At 39.6% G+C, this 13,231-nt stretch overlaps 1 protein-coding gene across 1 annotated transcript in view; it reads left to right on the top strand.

The window, feature by feature from the left end:
* The window catches only part of LOC131689529 (programmed cell death 6-interacting protein), a 38,178-nt gene extending 25,306 nt beyond the window's left edge, over window positions 1-12,872 (top strand). The window contains exons 5-7 of the mRNA XM_058974724.1: window positions 11,461-12,301; window positions 12,362-12,526; window positions 12,586-12,872. Coding sequence (XP_058830707.1) covers window positions 11,461-12,301; window positions 12,362-12,526; window positions 12,586-12,707 — 1,128 coding nt within the window. The 3' untranslated portion in view covers window positions 12,708-12,872. The remainder of the gene's footprint in view (window positions 1-11,460; window positions 12,302-12,361; window positions 12,527-12,585) is intronic.
* Window positions 12,873-13,231: the final 359 nt, after the last annotated feature.

The raw sequence follows: 13,231 nt of genomic DNA, 5'->3' as shown, positions 1-13,231 counted from the left end.
TTATTTATTTATTCATTTCGTTATTATTATTGTGTCGGTGTTAGGTGTTAGGTTAAGAAAAAAAAATTATTGTCGATTTTTTTCCACCCGGTGTGGGCGAGATCGTAACCCGTCAGGGTAACAATTTAGCACTGGGTGGAAATATACCCTTTTTTAACTATTCACTCCGTAGAGTGTAATTATTTACATAAAATTATGCTCACCGCTGTTTGGTACCGTTCACGTTAAAGTTGTAAATTTTTGTTCATTTTCACGTATGTGAACGGTTTTGTTTGTGCAGATAGATGTAGAAAATTTGGTTTCATATTTCTGTATAAATAACATAGGGCTTGGGTAGGTCACCGCTCTCCTCTTGCTGTTGAATTGGTTGCTGGTTATGCTGCAAGGGAGATGACAGCTATGCATCGAGGCGGAGTGTCGCTTTGTTTTGGTCGTGCAGAAGGCGGCCATCGTAAAAAGGAGAAAGAAAGTGATGGACCACGAGCAACAACAGACGTCCAGAATTTTTATTTTAGCTAAGTACAAAGGAGTTTTCGCTTCCCCGGCTAACGGTTAAGGATCCGACGCAACCGCCCCTCTCGCTGTAGAGGATAAATCGAACGAGCGTTGCTCTCCTCTACAGCTAACAGTCAAGGAGAGGGAAGCAGGTAGGACAACGGCTCCACCTGGGAAGAACACTGCGGTGTCTTCCGGGATTCCTTGCGGGGAGCAAGTGAATCCGGTGATTTGTCACCAACGTCGCTAGGGAGGTTTCCAACAAAGGAGCCAAGCTCACCTCCCTACCTAATTGTCAAGGACTGCTGCCGGAGCAGCCAACGACCAAAGGAGAACGCGGCCGTTGTTGTCCCGGCCGGTCGGAAGAAACCGCCCGCCTTTCCGCCCGCAGTAGTGAGTCACCAGCAGCAGCAGTGAAGTGGAGAGTTGGAGGACAATAAAGTCGGTAAATTGTTATTGATTTTGTTTGTCTACCTTTTTTGTTGTGTTACGAAAATCCGAAATTCCGGTAGGAGCACCTAGGCCGCCTTGAAAAGAAGGGTTTGCCGGGCAAACAAGAACCCGAGTAGTGGGCAAACCCCTACTTACAGGGTATATGTATTAGTAAAAACAAGCTTTAGATTTATTTCATCTCTTTGGTTCGAAATAGACACCATTTGCAAAACAAATTAATCGATCACCATATAGATTTTTTTGAAATATAATAGGAGTCATTTAAAGTGCTGACTGTGGAAGCTGCAAAATGCTAGTATTGAAATCATCATAAGGAGTGTTGCTGTTTTGACTGATTTTCACTATTCGTCTCTCTTCCTATTCTCTCTGCTTTATGCTAGCATTAGTAGCAAAAAAGAATGAAAAGGCACATAGCAAGAAAACGAACGAGAGAGTGATAGTAGTGCATATTTCCGCGAATCGATTTTTCTCACCATTCATTTGACTGTCGTATTGGCAGCCAGCATCAGCAGCAGTAACGAAGAATTATTCGCGCCATGGCCCGTATTGGAAACAATTAAATTCATTATGCGAAGAAAATAGTCGCCCTGAAATGGGCGGTTTTTCGTTGTTTCGGAAAGTTTGTTTTTTAAGTTGAAAGTTTGCTTTTCAAGTTGAGCAAACCTTCTTTTGATCTATTCGTTATCACGGGTAGCATTTCCTGTCAGCTCCAATACGATGGCAAGAAATTCACTGATGCCAGGTAGACGAGTACTACGACACCGACACGCTCGGCGATCCTTTCTCAGCAAACAATCGATAGGAAACGGGAAACCGGCACGAACCAAGCGGGATTTTTACTTTTCGTTCACCTTTCCTTCTATACCGCGACCAGACGAGCGAATGTTGTCAGTACACGAATGATGCCGCACTCGCATACGACCCCCGGTTTTGTACTCGGTTCAGTTTACGTTCGAAGCCAAAGGGGCTATCCATAGAAAGAAAAGAAAATCAACGCTCGCGTCCCTCGCACACTACCCCTTACCAATAGTGTGTTTGTGATCGGTTCAGTTTGCATTCGAAGCCAAATGGGCAGGTCATCGAATGAAATCAGTTCACTTGCTTTGAGAAAGAAGAGGAGCTTCGAACAAAAACAGTTCAAGATTCTGGCTCGCTGCGTGTATTTTGCGGAAACCAATAAGGAATGGATTCAGTCAGATGATTTAAAATTGGGGTTTTCCATGTGTGTATGCTAATTTCGACCCGACGGAAATAAAAATAATAGTAGGTGAAGGAAGCGATGTTCAAATTTAATTCTATGTTTCCTGTTTGATAGCGCTGATAAGGGCTAATTAATTTTCCAAAGGAAAAGGTTCTCTGGGTGGGAGATGCTTGTTCCAATTGGCCCTCGTTACTAGCACAAACTAATTGTTGCAGTCGGTTCACGGAGCTGGCTGAATCTTAATAATCACCTTCTCCCCAGTGTTTAAATGGTCGGTGTTAAGTCAGACCTGACTAAGTGACAAAATCATGAACAATGAGATAATGATAGCACTGGATAAAAAAAATTTCAGCTGCATTCGAATTTTAACGGATTTGAAATATGTTACAATGAGCAAAAGTTTTTTTTTGTTTTTTTGATTATAGAGGTTTTAACCTTAAGGTCATTCGCCTCTTCGGGTTAGAAAAATCTCTCATGAAAATTCTTAATCCTATGTGCGTGGTCGGGATTCGAACCCAGGTGCGCTGCGTACAAGGCAATCGATTTACCAACTACGCTACGGTCACCCCCTAAGCAAAAGTTGTGGCAACAATAAATTTCTAATTATAACGTAAAGGATGCTGCGATTCATACTTTAAACTCGTTTTTCTCGAAATCGATGCAATGTCACTTAGTCCGGTCTGACTTAACACTGACCAAACGTAGTCCAACCAAATAGAAACCGGCCATTCCAATCAATACTTCCTGAAGATTAGCAGCTCGGTACCTGAAATTAGAGCGAGCCAATCAGGAACGAGCTTCGGTTTAAAATCGGTTTTTTACCATATACGTGCATTTTTCCACCCACAGAAAATAAAAATCTTCTGAGTGGTTTTATAACGCTAATAAGGGCTAATTTGTTTGTCATAGAAAATATTCTCCGGGTGGGAGATTTTAATCCACGAAATCCTTATAATCATCTCGCCTCGTTTTGACATGCAGCCTTCGGACACCTATTAAGACTTGCTGCAACCGACTGAAATCAATTCGGCAATCGAATGAAATCAATTCACTTCCATCGAGAAAGAGGAGCTTCGAACAAAAACTGTTCAAGATTTGCTTGGTGCATGAAATTAGCGGGAACCAATCACGAACGAGCTTCGGTCAGATGATTTAACTCGGTCTTTTCGTGTGTTTTTTTACCTGGTGGCAAAGCTTTTACGCCGACCCTGCACACGTTCAGTAGTTAGACCATGCAGTCCGGCAGAATGCCGAGGCCAGTCCAGCGATTCCGGGTAGAGGATTGCGTCCGGTTCAATGGTGCCCCGACGATTTAAGCCGACGATTCGCTACGGACTACTCGGAATGGTCCCCGACGGTGAATCTTTCCTACTCCAACGAAGAGTTCCCCGGTAGTGGAAAATCTTCCGAAACTGATGCTACCCGGGCAGATGCCGAAGTCGCTCCAGCAATTCTGGGCGGAGGGTGACTTCCAGCTCACAGGCGCCCCGACGACCATTAGCCGGTGCTACTTTCCGATCTACTCTAACTAGTCCCCGACGGTAGGCCTAGCGACAGAGAAATTTCCCGACGTTGAAATTTCGCTCGAAACCGTTATCTCGATGCTGGTCGGTTAGGTGCCGAGGTCAGTCCTGCGATTCCGGGGGTTGGGGGGAGGGTTTGACTTCTGGTTCTCAGGTGTCCCGACGACCTATCGTCGACGATACGTGCGCTGTGTGTGTTTTTTATAGTAAGGCTTTAAAAGCTTCAAAAACCTGGCCTGAAGTGTATAGGCACTGTTCGGGACTCACGTTCGTACCTATCCACTAAAAACAATCCTTACTTTGTACGACCTTCTTCCCCCCGGAACTACGACAAGGCATTACTTCGTGGGGGCATAGTGGTGCTTTCGTCGCACCTCTTTCTTCTACTCTATCTCGGAGCCTCACTTGGTTCATTGAGTGGATCGACCTATGAGCTTTGATTTATCTCACGACTCTTCTATCGCTTCTTGTCTTCATCTATGACGTCGCCGTTTAACTCTCGTCCCCGTGAGCCGTTGATGTGCTGATTCCTTGAGCCATTTAGCTCAAGTTTCCGTGAGTCATTCAACTCCCGGCCTTATCACGATCTACATGGATAGTCCTCAACGGTGAACTCAACCTACTCCGACCAATAGTCCCCCGACGGAAGAATTTCCCCCGACACCGATACCCGCTTCCTTGAGCCATTTAGCTCCCAGCTTTATCGAGATTGCCTTGGATATTATCCTACTCCGACTGTGAGTTCCCCTGCAACGGAATTTCTCTCGGTACCAGTGTTCGTGAACCAATTAGCTCCCCTTTTCTTCGCGATTATGTCGGGTGAGTGTGTGTGTGTGCTATCTTCCACCCATCGGAAATGACAATAATACCCTTTGCAAGTAGCACTTAACGACCCAAATTGATACATCGACCAGCTATGTACACTGCCGATCTACGCATAATTGTCTCATGTGTATAGGGAATCCCATCAAGCAGTCAAATACGTATGACAATAGAAACAAATCTGTAATGGACCTATATTTACAACTTTTCATCACTAAAGTGTTCGGTTGGTACACCATATTGACTGACGTTTCTGACCGAGATGCGCTGAAGATTTTCGCCATTTTCGAGTAGTTTTCGAAAGATTTTTCAATACACAATTTTTCGTTATTAATGCATGTTATACATACTCCAAATTTTGAAACAACATTGCTGAACATATGTTCGACAAAGTGGCCCAAACAATAAATCATTCTGTTTAGAATAATGAAAGTTATTAACGTTCAACTTCTGACGGGGCTGCCACAGCCAATATTTTGAGACGCGACCCCCCTAGATTGAAAGATTTAATGTATTCTACATTAAAAAATAAACAGGCGTTACTGCTTCGAGCGTGCCAAACATCATGAATTTATTGTTCGCTCTATGATATACAGAGACCTTGTCAGGCTAATCAAGAAGTCACTACTGCGTGATATACCTAGTCGCCTCCGTTTTCGGGTGTCTCCCACGATGTGCTGACATGCCTGTACCTGCTTCCGGACATAGTTATTATTGTTGCTGATGTTATTGTTTTGACGTAGGACTACGTCTTTGTTTTCGATATAGTGCACGTTGCAAATTCTACAAAAAAGGTATGTAACGAAAAGTGGTCCAATTTTAAACGCATATAATTCAGCCATCTCACGATAAATTTTCAATTTTTGACATTGAAAATGTCTTACTGCACTATCTGAGGCAGGGTGTCATTCTAAAATCTAAAATCAAACGATGTCACGTTTTTGCGTCACTATTTTGAACGCTAATAACTTTCTTATTTATAAACGGATTTCCGTCTGGTTATCACCAAACAATTCGAAATTAACTGAAATTATGTTTTATTGCTATAGTGTTTTTGTATTTCAATAGCACGCTATTGAAAAACAAGCAAAAATGAACAGATCTCGAAAACGTGAAAATTCCCACACATCAGTCAAACTATCCCCGGCAGCGCCGTCGATAGGGAGCAGCTTAGTGATTCAAACGAGCACGAAAAGTTATAAATAAATGTGCCGCGTGACTGTTTGAATCAGTTGTTGCTGTTTTGCCAGACAAGTAACATCGTGCCTATAGCGACTCGTACGACATATTGGAGCACCCAGCACACTACGCTTCTATGAATGACGTCATCCTCGACTATTTAAAGAATTTCATTCCTTGAGCGACTTCATTCTCCCTTCGAACGTCGGGCCGTAAAGAACAGCAGTAGCAGTCATGCATGTTGACAATGCGCTGCGATGATCACTGCTACCGCTGGGGGTGATCCAATGTAAATAGCGCGCGGCTGGAAGAGTTGGCAAACCTCAGTTAAAGCTGAATAATTGTTCCATTCTGCATGTTATTATTGTTAAATTAAAAGTCCTTTTAAAGGCTATAACAATAAAGAACAAATTGGAATATTTCCAATCATTGACAGCGATAATCCAATTGCGCAGTTTATATTCGTTATTTGTAGCTTGCGCGTATATCGACAATCTGAAATTTGCAACAATCTGTCATTTGTTCCAATTAAATTTAAGCTACTTAAAGTACATTTCCAGGCTGAAATTGGTGAAAGCCTGTGATTTATTAAATATAATTTTTCGGAAAAATAATCCTAAATTCTGCAATGTTTAAGAAAATTGGAGGATGTGGCAACACTGCTAACTAGCGAAAGCCGTACTAAAAAGAATCCGCAAATATTTTTTTCGTTATTCTGTATGAAGGCAGTCCTTCTATCAACAATGCGAAACTGATAAAAGCCGATGTCACGTTTCAAACTATCAGTATTTCAAATTATCTGCTGAAGGGGAAGGTTGTTTGTTTCTTTCCAATTTTAATTATTTATCCGATGTAAGTAGCGCGCGGCTGGAACAGACGGCAAACCGTAGTTGCGACTGACTGATTGTTCCATTTCGCATGTTATTTTTGTAAATTAAAAGCCCTTTTCAGGGCTATAACCAACAAAGATGAACAAATTTGAAAAATTCCTGACAATGACTGCGATAACCTAAATTCGCCGTTTATATTCGTTACGTTTTGCTTGCGCGTACATTGACAACCTGAAATTTACAACAATCAGTGATTTGTTTAATATTATCCTTCCGAAACAATACAAAAATGTACAGTTATTTAAAAGTATTATAGAAATTGGAGGATGTGAAAAATCCGCAAATATTTTTTCGTTATTCTGCATGAAGGAAGTCCTTCCATCATCAGTGCGAAAGTGATAAAAGCCGATGTCACGTTTCAAGCTATCAGTATTTCATATTAGATGCTGAAGAGAAAAGTTGTTTCTTTTCATTTCGAAATATTTATCTGATGTAAGTAGCGTGCGGTTAGAAAAGATGGCAAACCTTTTGTGCAGCTGACTAATTATTCCATTCTGCATGTTATTTTTGTTAAACCAAATGCCCTTAGTTAGTTTAGTACTTTTCATTCCATAGCACGCGTGTTTGTGCATCCCACAAATAGTCCTTTTCAGGATTCCATCAATGGACGTGGGGTCCATATAGAACATTTCAGAGTTAATGTTAATTAAACCACCGAATATATAAAGATGCATATGTTAAACTTTCTTCGTTTACGAATAATTTGATTTATGACCAGTTATTTTTCTATCGTGCTTGCAAACATTTATTTGATAGCAGGTATTTAAAGATAGATGTAAGGTTTTGTTTGTGAGCATCATTAATTTATGTTCACATTTCGGGGATTTGAATTAAACTTTTGACATTAAAAATGTCTTACTCCACTATCTGGGGCTAGGTGTCATTCTAAAATCTAAACTATCTCCCATGTAACGAAACTATGTAAGGTTTGCACGCTTATAACTCCGATATTACTAGATGGATTTTAATCATTCCTACACCAACCGATTCAGAAACACCTAACTTAAATATTGGTAATAATTTAATATCTCCCCAATAAAAGTAGACTTTTGGAAATTGGTAAAATTAAAAAGTTCACGAAAAACGGGAAAATTACCATTCGTGAGGCAGATTTCTCAGACACAGCCGTCAAAAGAGGGCAGCTTAGGGACTCAATGAAAGACGAAAAGTCATAAATAGAAGCGACGCAAATCAGTTGTTGCTCTTGTCTCATACGAACAGCATCGTCTCCGGGCGATGCAATAAGCGCTATCGATTTTCGGCAACGTTGGCATTTGCACACACTCGCACCTATGTGACTAAACCATATACGGTTAGTTTATAAATAGAGGTGACGCGTACCCGTTTGAATCAGTTTTTGTTCTTATGTCGAACGGGTAAGATCATGGCTGCAGCGTGTGGGCACTACAATAAGCGGTAGACGCTATGCATTTTCGGCAGCGGTGGCCGTGTGCGGATTTTTCGGGTACCAGCACGGTGTCACAGAATGATTTGCAAAGTGGGTGGACGGGGTGGTTTGGATTTAATTCAATACGGTGTGTGCTGCTTAAGAGTGTTGCGTTTGAATAAAATATATTTATTTTTATGCATGCGTGTGCGTTGTAACTTGTTAATCCATGTTTACGGCGCATTGTAGCTGCCTAGGGTAAAGAGCCTATTGGTTTTCATATGTTTCATATTTTGGTTATATGTTTTTTATCAGTAAGGCATCTGACAACGTGCTTCTGTAGTTATTGCACTGTTCAGCAGCGTAGTATTTTATATAGGGGAGTACACTCAGGTTTTATTACGCGGTATTTTTTACGCGAATTTTGAAATTTCCGCGGTTTTCATTTACGCGTTTTTTTGAAATTTCGGCGGTTTTCATTTGCACGGCCTGTATCCCCTGCGTAAAAAACCTGAGTGTAATTGCATCGGAAACAATCACATTCCCAGCAGAACTTTTTGTTTTCTAATTTCAAACACTTTTGTTTCGTACTGTACACAACGGAAAATTTTAAAACAGAACTTACCGTCCCAGCAGCAGTTTAGGCGGGTGTTCTTTTTCGATTCAAATTCAAGCCATGTCTTAATCGTTACTGGACTTAAAATTGTTTTCCCAGTTTATCCAGTCAGAGTATCTGTCCTGCCCTATGTAGTTAAAACACAGTTCTAATTGCGTTTTAAAGTATACAACAAATAGAACGGTTAGGTATACTAATTTAAATTTTAAAATATATCTGTTTGAAATTATGCAACAAACCGCTGTACTGAAGATATAATTATGTCAGTCCTATTACCACATAAAACACCTATATAACATAAAACGCTGCAGAATTGGTTTAATAATACAATGTTTACACTACAGAGTTATAACACGTTTTAATAATTAGCAACAAGAGAAAATGTCACCAAGATAGCATAAAACCCGTTTTAACTGGTAGTGCGAACGTTGCATAACAATGTAATTTATCAAATAATTTCATTTTTTTCACCACTAATCGATCAAGAAATACTTAACCTTAAGATTGTTTACTTAAGTTCATTAATACATTATTGAAAATTTAAATGGAAAATGAAATTTCATATTTCATGAAGAATCTGTATATTTCCGTTGCTGGGCGTGGGCTTCCTCGTCACGGTTCTAAATATGGAACTTTTCTTTTAAATATATTTTCTGGACAGACCAGCCTATTTTTACTAGATGGATTAGCCAAATAATGCCAATCACCTAGTGAGATACTTGATTAATTAATAGATTACCGTTAAAAGACCTTCAATAAATTATGTTTTAATGGGGAGGGTATATAGCAAATTGTAACATAAAAAACAGGCGAGTGAGCAAGAACTTGAGTCGATATGTGTGATAGATAAAATACATTTGCACGCTCTTGAAAAAAGCTACATTTTTATTGTCACCGTGGTCGTGTCCTGTACACAACCCTTTAATTTTTTTGCGCATGTCGCCCCGAAATACTTCTAAGAATAGATTCCAATAGATAAACCCAAAGATTTTTGATATCATGGCATTAAAAATTTAAATAATGAACAACCTAATCAAAATATCGCGCATTTACACACAGAAGATAGCGCTTCCCTAGTCCAGCACGACAGATTTGTGTACCTAGCGCGCTACGCTTCTATTAATGACGTCATCATCGACTATTTAAACGGACGGATTTCGCCGAAGCGGCTCAGTCGCTGTTGAGCGGCAGGCGAAGCAGATCACTGCGCTGTGTGCTTTTACAGCCAGTGTAGCTGAGCTAGAAGTCCGTTACACTGCCTGTGGAGGTACGCTACCCAGTGAATGCGAATGAGCTTGTCCGTATGCTATCTTTTGTGTTGTGCTCGTTTCCAGCACACTTTTATGTATAATTATTCGTACACAAAATAGTTTGTTCATGCGAGCTCCATTTGCAAACACGGTTAACATAGTGTCGTGGTATTAGTTGTCTCTTTCGCTCTACCCATCATCATCAGCGTTGATTCATTTTGCTTTGTGCGCTTGGGTTTAATGTTTGAAGCTAATGTGTAGGTAGGTAGATCTAATTTGTTACTAAATTGCACAACGAAAGTTTATTATTTACGTTCGATCAATTCATTGATTCATTTCCCCATCACGTGATTCATTTCCACTCAGCCTATAGTACTTTGATTCTACTAATAGGTACATACTACAAAGCCTATTTATGAATGAATACACTGCCACTTGAAAACCCGTTGCAAAAACGCATCTTGTGCATATATAAAATTGTTTTCGATTCTTATATTTTTATAGTTTCGATATATGATTAAGACCACTGCATTCGCTATATTTGTATGCGTACTTTAGGAAAGTTATAATAATGGCAAAATATAACTAGAATGCTTGATCTATACATGAAATGTAAAGATTGTATATTGTCTAAAATTTGATTTTTCTTCACTGATCCGGGTTTTTTACCACACACAATCGAAAAGGTTTCACAAGCTAATCTTATTCTATAAAGATTTAGTTCCAGATATTAGTTCGGTCACAGTTTCTATCTTCTTTCTTCAGATCTTCTTAAGTAAGTTTAATCGGATTCGATCACCTACTACAAATGAAATGACCTGATAACCAAGAAGGTTTGGTTCAATATGTAATATTCGATGTTGATTGGTTGTGATTAAACCATACGTAAGAAATATGTTTGATTTATTATTACTATAAATGTGCTAAGTAAATAAATATTTTACATTAAGTAGTATAGTCCTACGTCTACAGCCCGTGCAACCCCATTGGGCTACCTTGTAGTTTTTGTTATAGAACGAAAGAATGGAGTTGACTCTTATGGGATTTTCGATTGATTGACACCGGTGTAGTGGATTGCACTGGTTTTGCACTTTCTAGCAAAAGTGTCAATGGAACATACCCAGTTTTCTGCACTTCTGCTAGAAAGTGCAAAAACGGTGCAGTTTCAGTGCACTCCACTACACCGTTGTCAATCAATCGAAAACCCCATTAATGACTTCATGTTTTTGCTTTAGGTTTTAGATTTGGAGATCTTTTGCTGCCTTTAATTATATGTATAAATAAGATTAGATTTAAATATTTTTTGGAAAGTACACCGGCTCAGTGTAAAAAAGGGATGTGCTAGTCTTTACAGGGCCGGTTACTTTAAATTGTTTTTACTTAACAGTTAGTTGAAGTTTTAGATCTGCTGGAAATGGTATGATAAATATGGCATAAAACAATGCAATGTTCAGTTCAGTGTTGTTTGTTTAAATTACTGACAGTCATTGAAAAGACATGGGCATTTGTTAAATCTTCATAAAAATATCATTTTATTTTTCGAAATATCAATATAACCAAGTAAAAGTTGACTAATGTTGGGCAACACGAATTTTTAATACTCAATCAAAAATTGTTTTGTATATAATATGATAATCTTCACAGGCTGAACGAATGCTAAACGATGAACGAGATTCGGATGAACAGCTAAGGAATAAGTTCAACGAACAATGGACGCGAACTCCTTCTAATAAACTAACCCAAACATTTCGTGAGAATTGTGCAACATATCGTAAAATTATAGATAATGCCATTACTGCTGACAAGACAGTGCGCGAGAAATTCGAGAAAAATCGAAAAGGAATTGAGTTGTTGTCGATGACCCAAGAACAACTATCAGTAGAAATTCCGTGTGGTACAGTAAACAGTGCTGCATGCAATTCCTCAGCAGCACAAAAGTTGCAAAATTTTATGGAATCAGTGGAGACGATCAAAGCTGAGCGGGATGTAGTCGAATCTGAGCTTCGATCAGCAACTGTTAACCTCAGAGATCAATTTTTAGCCGCACTTGCGGCTGATGGCGTTATCAATGAACCTGCTATCTCTATTGCAGAAATTGGAAAGGTTATCGCTCCACTGCAGACTCAGGTTCAAGACAATTTGTCACGCCAAGAATCATTGATTCAGGACATTAAACTGGCCCATCAAGATTTTCTAGCGGAGTCAGGAACATCGGATAAGTCAAATGAAACAGTATTGACTCAGCTCGCTTCTGCGTATGATGTATTTTCCGAACTGCAACACAATCTTCAAGATGGGGTCAAATTCTACAACGATTTAACTCAATTGCTAATTACTTTCCAAAACAAAATATCCGATTATTGCTTTGCACGAAAAACTGAAAAGGACGAATTGATGAAAGATTTAACGCAACAGGCAAGTCGCCATGTACAACCTGCAACACCTACTATTCCTGTGCATCTGGCATCGACAACTCCCACGCAAGGTAAGTTTTTGAAAAAAAAGGATTTTTAGTAAATGATAACAGTTTTGGTTAACATTTTAGAACAATCGGCATCACCACCTGCACCTGTACAAGCCACACCGTATCCGATGCAACCTCAAGGTATGCCGTTGCCGTATGGTGCTACACCGAATGTTCCGTACCCAGCGTATGTGCCAACTCCCATGCCACAAGGATTTAATCCGTACGCTACACTTCCTTATCCTAGTAAACGAAATGGTCTTGCGCAAAATAAAAAAAATCCTCTAATTATTCTTACCTTCCAGATGCATATCAGGGCTTTCCACAAGGCCCCAGCACTGCCTACTATGGCACGTACCCGGGAGCTTATGCTACCCAGCAAGCGCAACAACATTCACAGAATCCGAATAAACCATTTGGTTGGTGAATCTGTCATTGTTCCGATCCCGGTCGTTAATAGAGTTCAGATACAACATAAATCATGCATGCTACCTATCGATACGCATACCAACCGTTGCGCTGAATATCTTTGTTGTTAGTTACATTTAAGAAATATATCCTAAGTAAAACTACTATCGAAAATTATATTAAAGTCAGTCATAGTAATTTTTTTTTGTCGCGTGTGGTACTTTAAAACTATTATGAATGAATCAAATAAAAATATCAAGTTATAGGGTAATATGCCTATTATGGCAGTAGAGTCTATTGTGACCCTTTTTCGCCGCACTTTTTGGTTTCGAACCAAGGATATGAGATAATGACAATATCTAATTGACTAAAAAAGTTCTTGAAATACCTACCTGCTAGTTCGCCTCAGAAAGTAAACCGAAACATGAAGCAAAGGTGCTCGGCACAATGAAAAATACGAGCCGTGAATTACATCCTCCATAACGTTACTCCACCTCAAATACATTAAACATTGCTCTGAGAATACCTTTATTTTTGTTAAAG

This window comes from Topomyia yanbarensis, chromosome 3 (assembly GCF_030247195.1).
Source record: "Topomyia yanbarensis strain Yona2022 chromosome 3, ASM3024719v1, whole genome shotgun sequence".
In the NCBI taxonomy this organism is placed as follows: domain Eukaryota; kingdom Metazoa; phylum Arthropoda; class Insecta; order Diptera; family Culicidae; genus Topomyia; species Topomyia yanbarensis.
The sequence above is the reverse complement of the archived record's forward strand: the minus strand, read 5'-3'. Positions and strand labels throughout refer to the sequence as shown.